This window comes from Sinohyriopsis cumingii, chromosome 2 (assembly GCF_028554795.1).
Source record: "Sinohyriopsis cumingii isolate HCF-2022 chromosome 2, ASM2855479v2, whole genome shotgun sequence".
NCBI classification, from domain to species: Eukaryota; Metazoa; Mollusca; class Bivalvia; order Unionida; family Unionidae; genus Sinohyriopsis; species Sinohyriopsis cumingii.
In genome coordinates, this window is record NC_142962.1 from 157,759,042 (window position 1) to 157,779,571 (window position 20,530).

Here is a 20,530-nt window from a genome sequence, read left to right on the forward strand (position 1 = left end):
TAGCATGGTAGTCTAGGTCAACAGTATAGCATGGTAGTCTGGGTCTACATTATAGCATGGTGGTCTGGGTCAACAGTATAGCATGGTGGTCTGGGTCTACATTATAGCATGGTAGTCTGGGTCTACAGTATAGCATGGTGGTCTTGGTCTACAGTATAGCATTGTGGTCTGGGTCTACAGTATAGCATGGTGGTCTGGGTCTACAGTATAGCCTGGTGGTCTGGGTCTACAGTATAGCATGGTTGTCTGGGTTTACAGTGTAGCATGGTGGTCTGGGTCTACAGTATAGCATGGTGGTCTGGGTCTACATTATAGCATGGTAGTCTGGGTCTACAGTGTAGCTTGGTTGTCTGGGTCAACATTATTGCATGGTTGTCTGGGTCAAAAGGATTGCATGGTAATTCAGCAGTATAGCATGGTAGGTCAACAGTATAGAATGGTGGTCTGGGTCAAAAGGATTGCATGGTAAATCAACAGTATAGCATGGTAGGTCAACAGTATAGAATGGTGGTCTGGGTCAAAACACTGCCCTTATGTTATATAACATAATGATGCAGTTGTGAGGCAAGTCACATAACTAAAGAAAATGATAAGTGTATATTCCCTTGGGTTGAACAGATGTGTTAGATTACATAGTGTTTTGTGTATCTATATTTTTTGTAACTCCTGGCACATGATTTTATCTATATAAAAATATTATTCTTTTTCATGGCTGTAATGTATATAGAATACCTTTTGTTATAAACTGTGTACATGACCTGGTTCTGTTTTAAGAACACAAATTGTGTAGGATCTATAAATAGATGTTTACGTATGTGTTGACAATTAGTAATAAAATTGTAAGAATAAGACTTAAATGGCGCTTATGGCATAGTTTCTCAGTGACTGACAAGATATGGAAGTTTCAAGAATAATTCTGTTGTTTTCCATTAGTTGTGTGAGGTCACGTGAATATGCTTAGTTCGTCAAAATCAATAGTGTATGCAGTCACATGGGGTCTGTTGCTAAGTACAGTTGCAATATATGGTGTATATAAGAAAATAGTTAAGCATTTAGTTTCATTCTGATTTTTGGAGTCATTCACACTTATTGTGTTCCTATTGTAAGTCTGCAGATGTATTTTATGTTGTACTTCAATATTTTTTGCAAGGAATAACATCTGTTTGGGCTGTTCATTGGAAATAGAAATTGCTCATTATCTGCACTATAATATTGTTCTGGAACTGTTATTAATTATTTGAAAGATCTTGACAACATCACAGGACCAGTACATTTCTGGTATTGAAAATCATTAGGGATTTTTCATTCATTGAGGACCTTCGTGGACTTTTATAGGGACTAATTTGGATTCACTTCATCATAATGTAAGTTCCTCTCACATTTTTCATTGATCACTTTAATAATTAAATTGTTTGTTAAGTTTTAAAAATCTTGTTGGTTTTGCTTCTTTTCTGTTACTTACGTTTATGACCATAACAACTCATAACAATAGACATCAAGCTGTTGCTTCTTTGGTACTGTTAGTATCTTGGATCAGTTCATATTAAACAAAAAAAAAATCATGAAAACACAGTAATTGCATTTGATATTAAGCAGAGCACCATGCATTGGAACATATAATGAACACTAAAGTTAAAGTATTGATAAATGTTTTCGCTATCCAATGTCATTGCATCCATAACAGTGAATAATTACTTGAAAAAAAATGCATGAGATGCACACATTTGAGTAAGAATCAATCATGATGTGTCTACATTCAGTGGAAAAATAATCCTGAAATAGCATAAGGAAAGAAGTAACAGGTATAGTTCAGTTGGTATGAATGTGTATTTGATGAGGTCATTAAGTGGTTTATGTATAAAATAAACAACTAAAATTTTCTTTGTTAGATTCCAAATAGAATAATGTAGATAATTCTTTTGACTGCAGAATGAATAATTGTCGATGAAATTGAGTCATGTTGGAGGTGGGGTTAATGGACAGTATGATTCACTGCTTGTTTAATTGCATGATGATTGTCTAAGAACACAACTAAGTCACATTAAGGCAGTTCTATTTATAAAGCAGTGCCTGATGATTTCAACAATCTTTGATGATTAGCAATTACTTATTTAAGTAAGCAAATTAATGAATTTGTAAATTCAGGCGAGAAGCTTTTTTGACCACCACATTGTTTGGTGCTTGGTTGTGCATGCCACATGAGCCAAAATTTGTTAGCTATTGTTTAGCCTGGACTAAGCAATGCTTGCACACAGGATGCATTGAAGACAAACACAAAGAAGATTTAATGGCATTAGCAGTAATAGTTCAGTAATAATTAGGTTATCAATTATCAGCTTTTTAAAGAGCTGCAATCTTTGATAAATAAGTTAAAATTAAGCTGCGGTAATTGATTATTGACACAGTTTAAATGAACATTGACTAATGAACATTGACTATGGACACAATTTAATGAACATTGACTATGGACACAATTTAAATGAACATTGACTATCAACACAATTTAAATGAACATTGACTAATGAACATTGACTATGGACACAATTTAAATGAACATTGACTATTAACACAATTTAAATGAACATTGACTATGGACACAATTTAAATAAACATTGACTATTGACACAATTTAATGAACTTTGACTATCAACACAATTTAAATGAACATTGACTATCAACACAATTTAAATGAACATTGACTATGGACACAACTTAAATAAACATTGACTATTGACACAATTTAATGAACTTTGACTATCAACACAATTTAAATGAACATTGACTATGGACACAATTTAAATAAACATTGACTATTGACACAATTTAATGAACATTGACTATCAACACAATTTAAATGAACATTGACTATGGACACAATTTAAATAAACATTGACTATTGACACAATTTAATGAACTTTGACTATCAACACAATTTAAATGAACATTGACTATGGACACAATTTAAATAAACATTGACTATTGACACAATTTAAATAAACATTGACTATTGACACAATTTAATGAACATTGACTATTAACACAATTTAAATGAACATTGACTATGGACACAATTTAAATAAACATTGACTATTGACACAATTTAATGAACTTTGACTATCAACACAATTTAAATGAACATTGACTGTGGACACAATTTAAATAAACATTGACTATTGACACAATTTAATGAACATTGACTATCAACACAATTTAAATGAACATTGACTATCAACACAATTTAAATTAACATTGACTGTTGAAACAATTTAAATGAACATTGACTATTGACACAATTTAAATGAACATTGACTGTTGACACAATTTAAATGAACAATTAAAGACTTTTAACATCTTTATTCAAATAAAGAAAGATGCAGTGATAATAAAACAAATTTGGAAGCAGTTAGTCATAGTTAAAATTATAGTTTCGTAGCCATGCCATGATGATCTCATATCTGGATTCATGTTTTAATGAAGCACGATGTAGCAGAGTTCACTGTAATAATAATAATAATAATAATGGTATTAGCACATAGTATTTGTTCAAGAATAAAGTTTTACTGGTGAACCTGTATTAAGAGGTCACCCTTGTTAAAAATTCAGTTTGATCTATTTCTTCAGGTGGCTGTTGGTTTGAGTTCTCAGAAAGTTAAAATTTTTGTTGAATGTTGTTAATTAAGTTAGGTAACTGGAAGAGCTGGAGAAAGCTACTGAACGTGGATTGGCACCCACTAAGCTATTCACAGCTCTGATAATCAAATCCAGAACTTCTCCATCACAAAGCCTCTACTTCAGCAATTTCATCATGTTAATAAAAACAAAAAAGATAATGAATTGGCATTGTGTGATTGGATTTTCTTCATGGATTACTCCAGGAATTGGCTTTTTGTGATTGGATTTCCTTCATAGATAGATCCAGGAATTGCCATTGTGTTGCTGGATTTCCTTCATGGATAGGTCTAGGAATTGGTATTGTGTGATTGGATTTTCTTTATGGAAAGGTCAACCGCTCCAGTGGCCTAGTGGTTAGAGCATCCACCTCGGATGCAGGATGTCGTGTGTTTGATCCCCGGCCAAGTCATACCAAAGACTAACAAAAATGGTACTAACAGCTGCCTCGCTTGGCGCTCAGCATTAAAAGGTTAGTGTTAGGACAGGTCGGCCTGGTGTGAGGATAATGTGACTGGGTGGGACATCAAGCTAGATGTCTGCAGCATGATGCCCCAGTGCTCGACATCACTATAAACTGCCACATTGCAGACATTGTAGCGATATGACTGAAAATTGTTAAAGCTACATTAAAAATCCAAATCACATCACATTTATGGATAGGTCCAATAATTGGCATTGTGTTATTGGATTTCCTTCATAGATAGGTCCAGGAATTTGCATTGTGTATTTGGATTTCCTTCACGGATAGGTCTAGGAATTGGCATTGTGTGATTGGATTTCCTTTATGGATTGATCCAGGAATTGGCATTGTGTTACTGGATTTCCTTCATGGATATGTCTAGGAATTTGTATTGTGTGACTGGATTTCCTTCATGGATAAGTCAAGGAACTGGCATTGTGTTACTGGATTTCCTTCATGGATAGGTATAAGAAAATTGGCATTGTGATTGGATTTCTTTCATGGATAGGTGTAGGAATTGGCATTGTATAAATGAATTTCCTTAATGGATAGGTCTAGGATATTGTATAGTGTTACTGGATTGTCTTCATGGATAGATCTTGGAATTGGCATTGTGATTGGATTTCCCTCATGGATAGGTCTAGGAATTTGTATAGTGTTAATGGATTTTCTTCATGAATAGATCTAGGAATTGACATTGTGTGATTGGATTTCCCTCATGGATAGGTCCAGGAATTAGCATAGTGGTACTGGATTTCCTTCATAGATAGGTCCAGGAATTGGCATTGTATGATTGGATTTCCTTCATGGATAAGTTCAGGAGATTTTCTAAAAGGATTTGAGTTTTTAAAGGAGATACTTTTTTATATTTTAAAAGGCCGATTATATCTTTTAGTTACAAATATAACTATTTTACCAAATGCAGTATCAAACCCCAAAACTGCAACTGTTTGTATTATTCTTTCATGCAGCTTTGCGAATACATGTTTGATTCAGGTAAACCAATAATTTTGACATTTGATGTTGTGATCGTTGTTTTTGTTTTAAACATAAAGCTGTGCTGTATTACTTTATATAGCATTCATTTTAAACAGTTACTTTGCTTTATTCTTTTAGATTGCTTGCCACATGCCTGGCTGATCAGACAGCTAAGATTTGGAGGACAACAGACTGGACTCTCCATACAGAACTTAAGGAAAACACACAGCGATGGGTGTGGGACTGTGCTTTTAGTGGTGACTCACAGTATATCATTACAGGTAAGGCCAAATGAAGAAATGTCAGCATCATGTAGGTGAGTAATATCAGACACACTTGAGGTTCTTGTCTTGTGTTGTCCCAATGTCACTGAAGTCAGTATGTAACAGTCACAATATCCATCTGACAGTCATAGTTTGATGTGAAGGTTTATGAAAGGATTGCATCATCTTTTTGTATCAGAGGATTGTCAGCAGCTTTTGCACCAAGACTCCAAAATTATGCAAGCATTTAGAGTCATGGAGAAATCATTTAATAAATTCTTAGAACTTGTTTTGTATTCAACTTATAATTAGTGAGATATATATATGTAAATATTTAATTTTGCAAAAAAGATTTTGAAGATCCAAAATAACATAATATATATATCAAATAATCAAGCAAGATGAATTTCAGATGTTACAAAACTGCACTCTTTGGATGTGTGTTTGAAAGGAGATGTGCTTGGGTCATATTAGATGCCTTCATGTTTTCTAAAGCAAAAGATTTTTTAATGTTGTCTTTCACCAGCTTCCTCGGACAACATGGCTCGGTTATGGAGTGTGGACACAGGGGAGATCAAGAAGGAATATAGTGGCCACCAGAAAGCTGTCATCTGTCTAGCGTTCAGAGATGAATATGTACAATGAGGGAACCTAATAGTGATACAAATATTAAGTGATACAAATATTAAGAGCGAATTTGGAAATTTGTTCAGTGATTGACTCTTGAGATACTCTGATGGCCTTTGCCAGAAAGGGAGGTAACTTGTTCGTTATACAGTTTGGGACCACATTAGTAGTGTGGTACTTGTTCCTCCCTAAAATACATCATAAATTTTATGTACATTGTTCATGCATCTATTTTTTAGAATTAGAGTATGGAAATATCCAGTGTACATTTGTTTAGCTCCATACATCAAGATCTCTTGCTTCCAAACCTGATCAAAATAGAATGTCAACAAGTTTATATGGAGTATGTTGAATCTGCATGTACTTTTACAGATAGAGTTTTATGTCCATTAGATCTGGCCTCATAATTTCTAAATGTTTGAGCGCAATGTAGAAAATCAAACTCAAGATTTGAAGTCCAAACTTTGAAAGCCTTAAATTTATTAAGAATCAAATTAGAATCATAGGACATTTGGGATTTTCTTTAATCTGAGTAACTGTCTTTGACTGCAGAAGTTCACTGAACAGGATACACTCAAAGTATCATATCAGATTTTGCAGTTTTGAGCATGAACTCAAGTTACATGTTCAGAAAGTTTTGAAAATAAATGGCCTGACTTCATACCCATTGAAGTTCATGAGTATCAAACTTGAGTTTCAGCCCAAAATTTAAAACCTGTGACACTCTGAATGTTTAAAATCAATTTAAATCATGTAATATGTTTCCATATATGGTGTCAGGTTTCAGTACTGAAGGAATGCTGGAAGATATACTTTGTGAATAAATGAAATATTTATTTTATTCTGTGTGTCACTGTTTATTAAATAAATATAATTTAGATACAGTGTTATGATTTTCAGTTTTATTATGCATATATGGAGTGACTGGTCAGTATGCATCATCCATCATTAATTGCAATTTTCAGCATCTTCTCATAAACAGTATTCAGACAAAATTGGCATGAATCATCCTGCCTAGAGTCCTTTCAATTTTTGTTACAAGGATACTGGTCCACCATCAGAAATGGCCACCATTACCAAAATCAGAAAAACTCTTAAATGGTTGGAAGACAATTCAACCAAATCCAATAGAAAGTATCGATCAGATATAGTCATTATTACAAAACATAAAAGACCCTCTTGACTTCTCTAAAACCAGTAACAGAATTCAGTCAGATTTTTCAGAAAGTATTCTGGCAGGTGAATTTTCAAGTTTGTACAAATAATACCATCACATATAATGTCTGTTTTACTAAAAGTATTTTAATCTTTAAACAAAAGAATTTTACCAAATTGGGGTAAAGATCTTACGGTTTCATACATGCCAATTATTATGCTTTTGGCATAATCATTACACTTTTTTTTCACTAAATTACACCTTATGCGTAAATGTATTCGGATTATGCGTTTCCAGTATATCCCCATCCCAAAAAAATTAATAATTTGTTTTCTCATTTTTATTAAGAGCCCATTAATCCCACAGACCATATTCTAGAAAAGACAGCTTCTTTGTAACTATGACAAGTGTACGCTTGTCCGTAGACTTGCATACACTTTCCTAACAGTATTATGTTCTATTTATAGCGGCTGCCCTATTTCCAAGAAACATGCTGGTTTTTACTTTAAATTTTTGACTTTGGTTTCTATTTATAGCAGCTGTATGGCTTATTTAGGAGAGAACAGACAGGTTTTCTAACTTTTAATCTTTGCTTGCAGATTCTTTGTTCTAATTCATATCTGTAGGTATTTGGTGCTAAGAGTCAAGCAGATTTATTATAGTCAATGCATGTGTTAGAGCAAAAATATTTTTCAAACTGTTGCTTTTTAAAGCTCAAAGTGTTATATATGAAAACTTGTAGCAGTTATTGATGTTAAAAGTCCAGAGCGATAACTAAATTATTTTGTACATATGCTCATTGAATTTTTATCATGTTATATGTGGATGACTCTTTCTGCTCGGATGACTATTTTTGTTCACTTGGATTACACTTTTTCCTCTCCTGCTCAGATTACTCTTTTTGTTCATCTGGATTACACTTTTTCCTCACCAGGGATTGGCATGTATGCAGTTTGATACAAATGATGCTGATTTGCAATCAAATATGGCTGGAGTTATAAAAAACAGCAAATCATTAAACGACATTTTTTTCTCAAAAACAGACAGAGTATGATCAAATTTAATGGAAAGCATTGCTGCATACAGGCTTTTCATATTTATACAGATGATGTTACTCTGTGAAAAATGGACACAGTTAAAAATATATATATATATTAAAAATTAAAATGACTTTTCATAAAACACTTTTTGAATTTGACCATATTTGACAGAAAGCATCTTGGCATAAAGGGGTTTTAAATTTGCATGAAAAATGCCTATATGCTCTTAGTTATGGCCTTTGTTTCTAAAAAAATAAATGAAAGCTTGATATGACTTCTCCCCAGAACTGGGGAATACAATTGAATGCATTTGACTGAAAGCATTTTAGTCTGTCAGTCAATTTGTACAGTGATGCCAATCCACCATCAAATATGGCCACCATTGTTACAAATAGAAAAACATTTAAATAACTTATTTTCAAGAACCACTGGACAACATTAAGTCAAATTTGACAGCATTTAGATTCAGATGATGCTGATCTGCTATTTAATGGAGCTTGCTTTAAAGAAAAGATAAAATCTTTGAAACAACATCTAACAAACATGTGCAGAGTTTCACCAAATTTGACAGAAAGCATTCTGGCATGAAAATCTTTTAAAAATGATGATCCACTATTAAATATGACTGCTCACAAAATAAAAACCTTTAGAAAAAAACTAATCAAAATTTCTGAAGAGTATTTGACCAAATCTGAGGAAAAACTTATTGGGAAGAAGGCCTTACAGCTTTGCAAATGATGTCTATTTGCCATCAAATTTGGCAGCATTGCTAACAAGAAGTCCAGCTGAGTCTGACATTGCTTACCAGGGTAGTCGACATATGTCTGCAAGTGAATGCAAATCACATACATAATAAAACTCTATAGAGGTGAAAGGAAAGCTTAGAGCTGGTGTCATGTAGCTTCTTTCCTGGACAATCTGTACATAATAAACCACTTACTTGCCACAAAAATGTATACAACCAGAACTTTCCCAAGGATTGCTACTTGCCACATAACTTAGGGACTATAGATAGCCTCACCATTAAAGTATGTACAGTCACTTGGCTCTAAAAGGGGACTTATCTGTGCAGTCATGGATTCCTGTGTCTGTCTTTAGCTTACTCCCCCTCACCTGATCTTCCAGCTGGCTCATTCTCCTGGAATTTGAACTTGGTATCCATTGACATCCCAAGAGCTGTGGTGCCTCCATAGTGAAGGTGTTAGACTTATCAGAATGTTGTAGGCTCGATTCCCACAATCCAATCAGCCTGGATCTTCATTGATATGCATGGATCTCACTCACAATTGAAGTCATATGATAGCTTGGTTATTCAAGTTTGCCTACCAAAAATGATCAAAATCTGATAAGGAATAAGGTTTCTAGATTGTTAATGTGCTTTAGCAATCAGAGCATCTCATTATTATCTTCAGGATATAGGTTTATATACAAAATATGATCAGAACTTTAGCCTCTAGAATGTTATCAATCTCAGACACCAGAAACAAGATCACCTATTTAATATGGGTAGATCATCACTTCTGTAATTATATGTGTGAATCTTACTTATAACTGAGCCAGTCCAATGTCTTAATGATATATACTTGATTACTAAATCAATCTGAGCACAAATATAGTCTCTTGTGTGTTCACTAGTTGAGAAAATCAGATGTAAGATCACAGTATTAATATGCCTAAATATTGCTTGTAGCCACAGTATTAATATGCCTAGATATTGCTTGTAGTCACAGTATTAATATGCCTAAATATTGCTTGTAATTACAGTATTAAAATGCCTAGATATTGCTTGTAATCGCAGTATTAATATGTCTAGATATTGCTTGTAATCACAGTATTAATATGCCTAGATATTGCTTGTAGTCACAGTATTAATATGCCTAGATATTGCTTGTAATTACAGTATTAAAATGCCTAGATATTGCTTGTAATCGCAGTATTAATATGCCTAGATATTGCTTGTAATCCCAGTATTAATATGCCTAGATATTGCTTGTAATTACAGTATTAATAAGCCTAGATATTGCTTGTAATCCCAGTATTAATATGCCTAGATATTGCTTGTAATCACAGTATTAATATGCCTAGATATTGTTTGTAATCCCAGTATTAATATGCCTAGATATTGAGCAGGAGGCGCGAATCGGACATTTTGTCCAATCGTCATTTGGTTTAATTAATACTTTCTGCACTCAGCGGATCCGGTGTCGTCAGCGCCCGGTAAAAAAAAAACAACGTTTCATCGGGGGGTCGTCCAATCGTCATTTGGTTTAATTAATACTTTCTGCGCGCCGATCCTAGCGTCGTCAGCGTCGGGTAAAAAGCGCGACGACCGCGTCGATGTCATCGCCCCCCCTGCTGCTAAGGGGCTATTTACAATGATCTTACAAACAGAGTGATCACTAACTCCTCCTCTTGTAGATCAATTAGGTTATTTGACTGATCGGTAAGTCTGAAATTAATTCTCGTTAAAAACCGATTATGGCATCGCATATAGACCGGATTAATCGGGCTCTCAACGATTAAGAATCCGGGAGGGGCTGTTGGTGAAAATGAATAAAGGATATACCCCTGTTGAGCTTGATTTGATTGCTTGGTATCTACCTGGTAACTCCCTTCGATAACATCACACACTAGATTGATTGCTATCACCGATGCGATATTTACGTTGTATGGAGCAATATACCTACCACCATCTCCGTTATCGTGTCTGAGGATAGTTGATGGACCGAGAAAATCATTAAGAGACTTTCTTAGTTCTGGCGCGTTGTATCCTGGAAACTTGAAATCGGGTAAATCGGCTTCTGTGATATTATACTCGGTTAGGAATTTTTGTGTATTATCATCGCTGTTAGCAGATATTATTTTAACGATTCGCTCATTAATATATTCCATGTCTGATATGAGTTGATTTAACACCTCAACGTGTTTTTGTGCTTTTGTTTTCCGTAGTTGTTCTAGTTGCAATCGGTAATTACGATTAATCTCGATAAAAAAACTATCGATATCATTTAAATTAACTGTGAATATGGTGAACGATTCAGGAGTTTTATTATACTGAAAATACCATTGCATGGTATTCCTGTCTTGAAATATAAACCAACTGGGTAATAACGTGTTTTTTATAATAGACAAATCATCTCGATACCCGGGATTAATCTCATGATACGATTGCGCATTCGTGTGCAAGTCCGCGGGGATTTCATGAGGTGGATTCTTGGGCCAACCTAGTATGGTTCTTATTGAACTGTTATAAATATCAACCATATACCCCGGTGTGCTTATTTCAATCGTCGACGATAACGTCGGTTCATGAACCGTAATAGCGATTTTTGATTCTTTTCCTGTGATCGATTTTATCCTGCGTTGAAATTCTTTATTGATTTGTTCTACTTGGTATGACCCAGTTGGTATTGTAACCTCCTTCCAGTCTGGGGTCCCATTGGGTTTATTTGTCCATGCAAAAACCAGCGAGTTATTAGGTTGTTGTCCGTTAAATGCATCCGCTCGGATATTAGGCCAACTGTGATATACTCGCAATTTTGCCAGCGCTATTTCCTTCACTGGAATCGGAGAAGGGAAGTTTACACTGAATTCTGGCTTCGTTGATGTTATCGATATCATACTTGTTTGTACCGGAGTGGTGTTCTCCGCGATCCGTTGAAGTAATTGAAACCCTTCGGGGTTCAGCGACATTATTATTATTCGCTGTTTCTAGTGTTTAATTTCAACACCGAATATTAACAACCTGCTTGTTTTCAGGAGAATGTTTTAAGCCCATTGAAGTGGTTTCAGCGACGTGGTTTCCAGCTTCCAGTTGAAAATCCTCGATTTTTGACATCGCGGAGTCATACAACTGGACCATCGTGGAGAATTCAACATCGGATATAAACGAATTATCTATCGCCAACGAGATCAACCCGGATAATTTCGAGTACGCGTCGGATACTATTTGATGTTTTACTGTATACTCGTTGAGTTTTTTTTGAGAACACGATGATATCTTTCTAGCGATTGCGTTGGCGACTCCAGCAATTGTTGTCGCCGCGGAGATAGCGATTGGAACAGCGATCGGGGCCATCATGGTCACCGTGGATAAAATGACACCGGTACCAGCTACTATACCTGACACCGAGTACACGGCCGCGTCGATGGCGGTTATTTTTCGGCGGTATTTTTTTATTTTTACACGGTATTGTTCGGAAAGCGTTTTCAAGTTCGAGGAGAATTCTTTTACGGTATCGAATCGATATTGATGTGACGTCGGTGATACCTCTGATTCAATTACCTTGGTGGTCATTTTTATTTTAAAAGAGCTAGTGTTTTTAATTACTTAGATCCGCTACAAATTCCACATACCATGTAATGTTTGCCCTGGTTAAATTTCTATCAACGGCTCTAATTGTAAACGGTTCAGTTGCGTCCTTGTCTATAATTGTTGATATTGTATTGTTAAACCCGAATGAACTCGACGATAATATATTAAACTGCATCATTGAAACCAGTGTCAATCGATAAATGCCCTTAACAGTTGCGGTAATATTTACTATATTCTGTGTAGGAGTCCAAGTGAATGATCCATGCCGAATCGTGTATACTGTGTTGATGGTGTTCTCATAAGGGATTTTTATTTTTTCAAATTGCACTATTATTCTCGGTAGTCTGTCTTTGATATCTATAATATCAGCTCTGATTGTTCCTATTCTCTGTGTATGCGCGTCTATATTCCCCTTAATCGCTGCAACATCAGTTTTGATTGTTTCTATTGTCCGTCCATTCACGTCTATACTAGTCCTGATCGATGCAACACTAGCGCCAATTATTTCTATTTCCCGTTCATGCACGTCTGCATTATTTATGATCGTTGCAATACTAGCGCCGATTATTTCTATTTCCCGTTTATGCGCGACTACATTCACTTTGTTCGCTGCAACATCAGTTTTGATTGTTCCTATTTCCTGTCCATACGCAGTGATATCATTTATAGTTATTGTAATTTCATCCAGCTTGGTATTTTTTTTACCAAAGAATTTATCAAAGTTGTCATCGATCCTGTTAACATTTTTTCGTAACGTGTAAAATTGGCCCGACAGCGTTGTAAACTCCGAAATAGTACTTTTTATCCTTTCAAGATTTGGTTCGGTTACCGTCGGGGTCCCAAAAAAACTAGCGGTAGTGAGTTGCATACCTGTGACAGACTTTTCCACCTCGGCGAATTTATTTACCTGCGCGTCAAGCTCAGTGACCAATCTATCTAACCTTATAAAACCGTCTTGGATTAATGTTACCCTATTCGTTATTGTCAAGATGGATTCACCTGATTTAAGTCGTCCGTCGCCGGTATACAGGGCGATAGTGTTCTCGGCGGCATCACGCTGTCGTGTTAAAACGTCATCCAGCGACACATTACTGGATTTCAATTTACCCTGGCGGTCTTGAAATACAACTATTTCGCCCGGGTCAACACTGGTTAGATTTAACGTATCAGCGATTTCATCCTCGATTAGTTTTTTTATGTCATCGGTGGCGAGCGTTTCCGTGGATTCTTTCAGCGCCGAAACCGGTCGTCCCCAGATATCAATCATTATTATTGTAAAAAAAACAGTGTTTTTAATTAACCCGCCGGGCCTCTACGACCCCACTAGTGTATTCGTTTACAACCACATGAGGTGGTTTCCGCGATGATGAAATCGCCACGAGTACGTTCAATACCTCACGGCCGCATATCGGTGGGTCACTTAATTGCTGTGTTGGCAGCGTGGAATAAAAAACCGGGGCTGAACACGCCCGGATATACCGCATGAACTCGTTCGGCGGGGCTAGCCCGTATGAATCAAAATAGACGATCGCACGCGGATCAATTGCGTATGCAACCCAATGAGTTCCCGCTCCGGAGGATTTATCGAGGTTAACTATACCGGTTTCAATATTCCTTGGTTTTGTCGGTAATTGATCCCTCATAAAAACACCTCTGAAGTTTTTTATCGCTAACGCGTTTGCGGCATCTATTAAATCAAAATTAGACATAGGAGTCATTGACTCTTGCGTTAATAAACGGTTCCCGGTAGTCTTAGACCCTTCCCCGAGTACCATGAATACGGGGTTCCCGGTAGTCTTAGACCCTTTCCGGCTACGGGTCGTCCTCGTTTCTTTTTTTTATAGCCTTTCCCGGTTGCCTTCTTCAATGCCATTCCCGCCGCGGTACCAACGGCTCCTAACGCCGCCGCCTTCGCCACTGCTGGGGCCGCCGCGGAAATCAACGCTGGAATCGCAGCTAACAGCGGAAATATCCCACCGGTCTTTTCCATGTTTTTAATCGCTGCGGCCGAAAAATCTATTTGAACACCCTTTTTATTCTTCATTGCATCATTGAAATCTTTTATTTGACGCGCCGTTAACGATATCTTATGATTACCACCTGCCATCTGTGACGGCTTTAACGTTATTGTGGTTCCACATTGTTTAGCCGACTTTGATCGTAATTTCTTGACTTGACCATCGGTCAACTCTACACCGACAACACTATACGACATTTTTATTGTAAACGCGTTTATGTTTTCAATTACATGTTTTCCACTGGTGCATCAACGATTCTCATTCGTCCACCAACACCTTCCAACAGCATTGATTTATCGCTGAGAATGACAGCAACCGCTCTATAATCAACACCACCCGGGGCTATACGAGCTCGGAAGTGTATATCAACGACGGACTGTCTCGTTAAATCAAGATGTTCCAGCGAAAAGTAATAAATCGGATACAGGTTTTTAAAATCAAGTTGTGATATTTGCAAACCGGTGTCGACGTTTTGATCACGACCCATATATGACAGCAATCGATGGTACACACGTGCGACATGGTTGTTGTCGTAATTAAGCTGTATATCCTCGGATGGTTCCTGTTGTCCGTTTATTCTCAGCGAAACCTCCTTGACTCCTAATCGATCAAATATCATATGGCTGCGTTCTTGATTACCCAATCGATCCCTATTCTGTAGCGCTATAAATATATGACGCGGGGCTGAAACGCCTTGTTTTGATGCCAGGTGCCATGTAAATGTATCAGCGACATTATCCTCTTTAGCATCAGTTGTTACCGCTAGCCAACTCAACAACGATTTCCCTCCCTGTTCCATAAATGATAACAATCGTGCTTCCGTGGTAACTGATGGAGTCAACACCGGCATCCACAATGCTATTTTAGTTAAAACGACTTTACCGTTAGTGACGCCAGCAGCACGCCATATTGCATTGTTATCATCGCCCCTTCGCGTTAGAGCGATTGTATGCTTAGCCCCATAGATAACTTTTCTGACATTTCTACAAAATCCGAATATGTGATGGAGTGGAATCGCGCATGAAAACTGTCGGCGTTGTCCTTGCAATGTTGCTACTCGTGTTGCAAACCCTAGATTAAAATTATCGTTAGTACTTTTTATAATAGTAAAATCAGCGCCTGGTCTTGCCCTGCGGTCTGGATTGGCTGCTTCAGCCTGTGGGTCAACTGCGTCATCTCTTCCCGTCAGCACGTTAATGTACTGAATATGATCAGCGTTATTAGTGGTATCCTTTGCGAACATCATAGATGGGCCCGCCGATCTTGTATAATCATCTGAGTATCTTGCTAGCCCAATTATCGTCGTTGCAACATCAACCTCGCGTTCTATTGATTCAATTTCTCGCCCGTCAATAAGATATCTGGCACTCTCAAATAACGCCATGATACCGTTGTTGACAAAACCAACTCGAACACGACCGTCATTTGCGTATGGTGCATTATCGGCAGCATTTGTTACAAGTTCTCCCTCAATTTCGATAAACGCTTCACACGGCAAAAAGTATTTACTGGTATCTTGGACTTGAAGTTCAATTCGCGATCGTAGGTCGGCTTGTGGTGGTTGATAGGAATAAAATTGATAATCACGGACAGAATCATCCCTGCGCACTGGGGCATCCATATCAAACGCGGGATCAGCGGTTCGCGCAAACATTTTATTATTTATCATGTTGATGTTTTCAATTGCAATTCATCAACGTCGTTTTCGTCGTAAATTCTTTGAATCCTGTTTAAGACCACTTCCCGCTATCGCGTTCATGAGCGCGTTGGTTGTTGCATCAGTGGACGGCTCCGCCATCATCGGCGAGGCCATCGACGCTAGTTTTTTTTCCACCGCGTTATTTATTACCCTGCTGACATTTGCAGGCATCACTGTTGTAGAACGCAGCGGCGTTTGTTTTTTTCTTCTCACCAACGACATTAGTTTGTCCTTTGCTGCAGAAAACGCCTTTCCGGCAACATCGATTCCCTTATCACGAATAACATCAATGGCCTTCATAGATAATTGTTTAGCTAACGGCGCCACTTTTGGAGCCATTCTTGTAAATAACCCCGCAATGGTGCTACCGAGACTGTCTCCGTACCACGCGCGGTATACAGGCAATCGTGAGTTTACCACGTAAACGCTGACTGGTTTATCATGGTTGTAGTGTATAATCATCTTTATTATAAAAACACCAGTGTTTTCCAATTAGTGATTGGTCAATCGCTGTAATGACCGTGGTCATCAAAACCGTCCACGAGTTCGTCTATGAGCGTTCGATATACATTAATGTCCATGATACCACCGGCAAATAACCGCCTGCAAATATCAGCGGCCTCATTGATTATTTCCGGAGAGTTATTTCCGGCTCGTTTTCCTCCGATTAATACCTCCAGCCGTGATATATCACTGAGAACATTACCAGGACAAGTAACGTCTTTACCAACAGAGTATCCTTTTCCTTTTTTTGGTTTCCTACTTTTAACATTCTCGAGGAATGCTTTGTAATCGGTATCACCACGTGGTATTATATCCTTATATCTACTTGCTAAATACACTATTCTTGTCCATTTTTCCACCGAATTTACATTTTTCTCGTAGCCGCTATTGATATGCTCATCTCGTGTGCCCTTAGCAAAATTTGTAACAGTAAAATTAACTAATTTTTCATCGTCAAGATTTCTAATTGTGTCTATTGTGCTCTTTTTAAGTACATTACGGGGTATATTCCACTCTTTCTGTATTTCTTCCGGTATTTCTTCCGGTATTTTTTCCGGTATTTCTTCTTCTGGTTCTCTTGCGGTGGCGCCTAGTTCTTCTTCATCGGCCATTGTAACATAAGGTTCTTGTGGGTCCGTTATAGCGAGTGGTGGCGGCCTCTCCCTCCGTTGGTGTGTTGTAGCAACCGCTATTTTCGCAGGAAGTGTTTTCAGAGACTCTTTTGTTTGCTCGGTCTGAGCCGCTATCTTTTCAAGCGCACCGAGGACGGGCACAGTTGCGCTTTTTACCGGGGCAAAGAGTTGTTCGCTTCCAACAGCAAAATCAGCTTGTAGTTGTTGCCGCGTTTGAAGTTGTTTTCGGACCCTGTCTCGTAACGGTATGAACTTTTTAAGCGCTGCTAGCCGCTCTCTGGCTAGCCGAGTAGTAAGTGATTCGCCTACCATTATTGCAAATTGCTCCGTAATTTCTAATTTCCCTGTGGCAGCGTCAGACGCACGTTACCACGACCTATCGGGGAAAAAAAAATGTATACAACGTAAAAATTCACTTCCGTACGCTACGTGAACAGGTATGCCATTAAATTGGGGTCTCCACGGAGTTTTCGTCTATAATCCTTCTAATGTTTTTGATCTTACTAGAAATCTCCCGCCGTCGTTCATAAACACGTCCGAGTTTTTTTTGGTGTTATTTCAACGGCAGTAAATAGTCCAATGAATGCATTTACGTCATTGTGGTACAGGTTTTCATTAATCGTATGTTGTAATCGTTTTATAAAAGCGTACTCGCGGGCCAGAGTAAAACGCCCCCGTTTCGATTGTTCGTTAATAATTTCATAATCGGATAATATTCTTTCGCTGTTGAGACCATCAGATAATTCAATTCCTTGATTTTTTAATTTTGAAATCTCGGTTAATATATTATTGATGTCTTCGATATTCATATTCTTATAAACATCTTATTTCTAAATAAAAAAAATGGACGGCACACCCGTTTGGCAACCCCGCTGGCGCCCTATGACGTCAGAGAGGCCCATCGGTTACTTAATTAAGGACATTCACATCTTGGAACCCCTTGGGTGCCTTCGCATCCATCTGAGCCCAAGGGAACCCCGAAACATACATCTCCGGGAGGGAGGCCTAGGGTGACAAACGTCTTCGTAGACCGCCCAGAAGATATGCTTGGGGGACGTACGGATATATTTACAATGAAATGATGGGACAGCACAAACATAAAACGGCGGGGACGGAACTCTACGGCCGATTCGACCAATCAAAAGCAACCCAATTAAATTAACCCGGTTGCATGATTGTGAATAAAAGACAACCACACGCCCGGGTCAAGTGCGTGGGTTAGTTTTGATTGATCGAATCGGCTTTCGAAAGCCCCAGGCTTATAACGAGTCGTCTTATATATAAGGTGACTAATACAACCGCGTCAGTCACAAGGTGTGTGTTAATTTGAATTCCCTTGAATCGTTAAATCCTTGAATACTTATTAATGGTGTTTCACAGCATTTAAATGAAACCAAATATTTAAATAAAACATTAAAAAAAAAGAATACAGCTGTTAGATAACAGCGTGTATTTCATTAGTTTTCATCGTAAAATGATTAATTAATCGTAACATTAATTGGACTTCAAGGGACGTAACTCTTGTCATGCGACGCTATCACAAAACGAGTTATCTCCCTTTGATGTTATATATGAAAATCGAATTCTGTGACCCGTCTTTTTTGAGATCGCTGTTTGATATACTCGTTCTGCTACTTTTCGTACTGAGGCTCTACAAATATCGAAATATTTTCCTGCCTCATTCATCGACTGAAATATTTTTTCCTCGTGCGATGATGTATCAAACGATTTGACCACCCTTGCTTGCTTTGAAAACTTACCAGTTTGGCCTTTTTTATTATTTTCACTCTGAGAGATGGCTTGCAGATTACACAGTCTGTTATTTTGAGGACATCCATCAATGTGATCAATAACAAGACCGTCGTTGATCAATCCGTTAAACGCTTCATAGATTATTCTATGAACGTAATAGCTTTTTTTCCCGGCACCAAACATCAAATACCCCTGATTATTTACGGTACCAACCGGCTTCTTCAGTCTGCGGTTTCTAACAACGCCGTCGCGAGATGCTTCGTAATTAACGAGCACATGATGCGGCTGAAATTCTTGGTTCATTTGTATAATAATACTACTTGTCTAATTCATTATTTGGTTTAATTATAAACCTTTCAATGTAGTCCTGAGGAGTTTTGATGATTTTGTCCTTGACGGAGTCAATGACGGCGTTTTTTATTCGCTTGTCATAATAGCGTTTTAGTTCCCTGTATCGTTTGCCGCCACAATTGATACATAATTGTGATTTACCACGCACCCCAACGTGGCAAACCAAGCACGGGAGGGGGCCAAGAGAACCATTACGAACGCTTTGTAAATGATACCCGCAGAATTCACCTCTACATGATTTATTGCACGGGGTTGTCGACCCAATCATCAACCATTTGCAGTGATTCATTATACTATATTCTTTTATTTAAATACTTGTTTTAATTATATGGAGGAGTTCGAGAGATTAGCAGCAATTAAGCCCTGGAAAAATATTAGGTTTAATCTCGATAGAGTCCTCAAGGACGCACCAAAAGCGTTAATAAACGATAGAACCCTGTTGAATAAAATACGCGATTGTATCAATGAATTCAAGCGTGATGGTGCATCTCATAGTTGGTCAACATTTCGAATTGATGGCATTGTTGCGGCTACCATGAACGACAAACGCGCGGCAACGATAATATCACACCTTGACGGTAAAAAGTATTTTTTCAGAGTAAAATTCATTGTCCGGGTGGAATCAGGTAATTGGATCATTCGTGATAAATTTGAACCGGTTCTCAGCGACAAGAAATCAGTCATTGTTAGCCGCGACTCCAAGCCAGGGCTGTTAACCGGAATTGACAGACCATACTATGAACGAGCGTATCCTGAAACAGCAGTTGTCTATGGAATATACCCGTTAAATAAGAAACCTGATATCGGAAAACTAGCGCCGATGAAACAGTCAACGGGGATAAATTGTGTAGCAGAACGAGTAATAGAGCATTTTACAAATGCGTGTCGAGGAAATAAACTGACCGATTTACGACGTAGCAAAATAAACCAATGGGAGGAGACAGTGCGCGAGCGAGGAGCAACCATCAGCGACATAGCAAGATTAGAAACGTCGTTGAGATTTCCAATAACCGTTACAACAATAACCGGTGAAGTATTATACGAATCAAAGTATAAATCAAAG

General features: G+C 37.6%; 1 protein-coding gene across 1 annotated transcript in view; it reads left to right on the plus strand.

Moving 5' to 3' along the window:
- LOC149806178 (target of rapamycin complex subunit lst8-like) overlaps positions 1-6,885 on the plus strand; it is a 45,909-nt gene extending 39,024 nt beyond the window's left edge. The window contains exons 8-9 of the mRNA XM_089951092.1: positions 5,249-5,391; positions 5,900-6,885. Of these exons, the coding sequence (XP_089807218.1) occupies positions 5,249-5,391; positions 5,900-6,018 (262 nt within the window). The 3' untranslated portion in view covers positions 6,019-6,885. The remainder of the gene's footprint in view (positions 1-5,248; positions 5,392-5,899) is intronic.
- Positions 6,886-20,530: the final 13,645 nt, after the last annotated feature.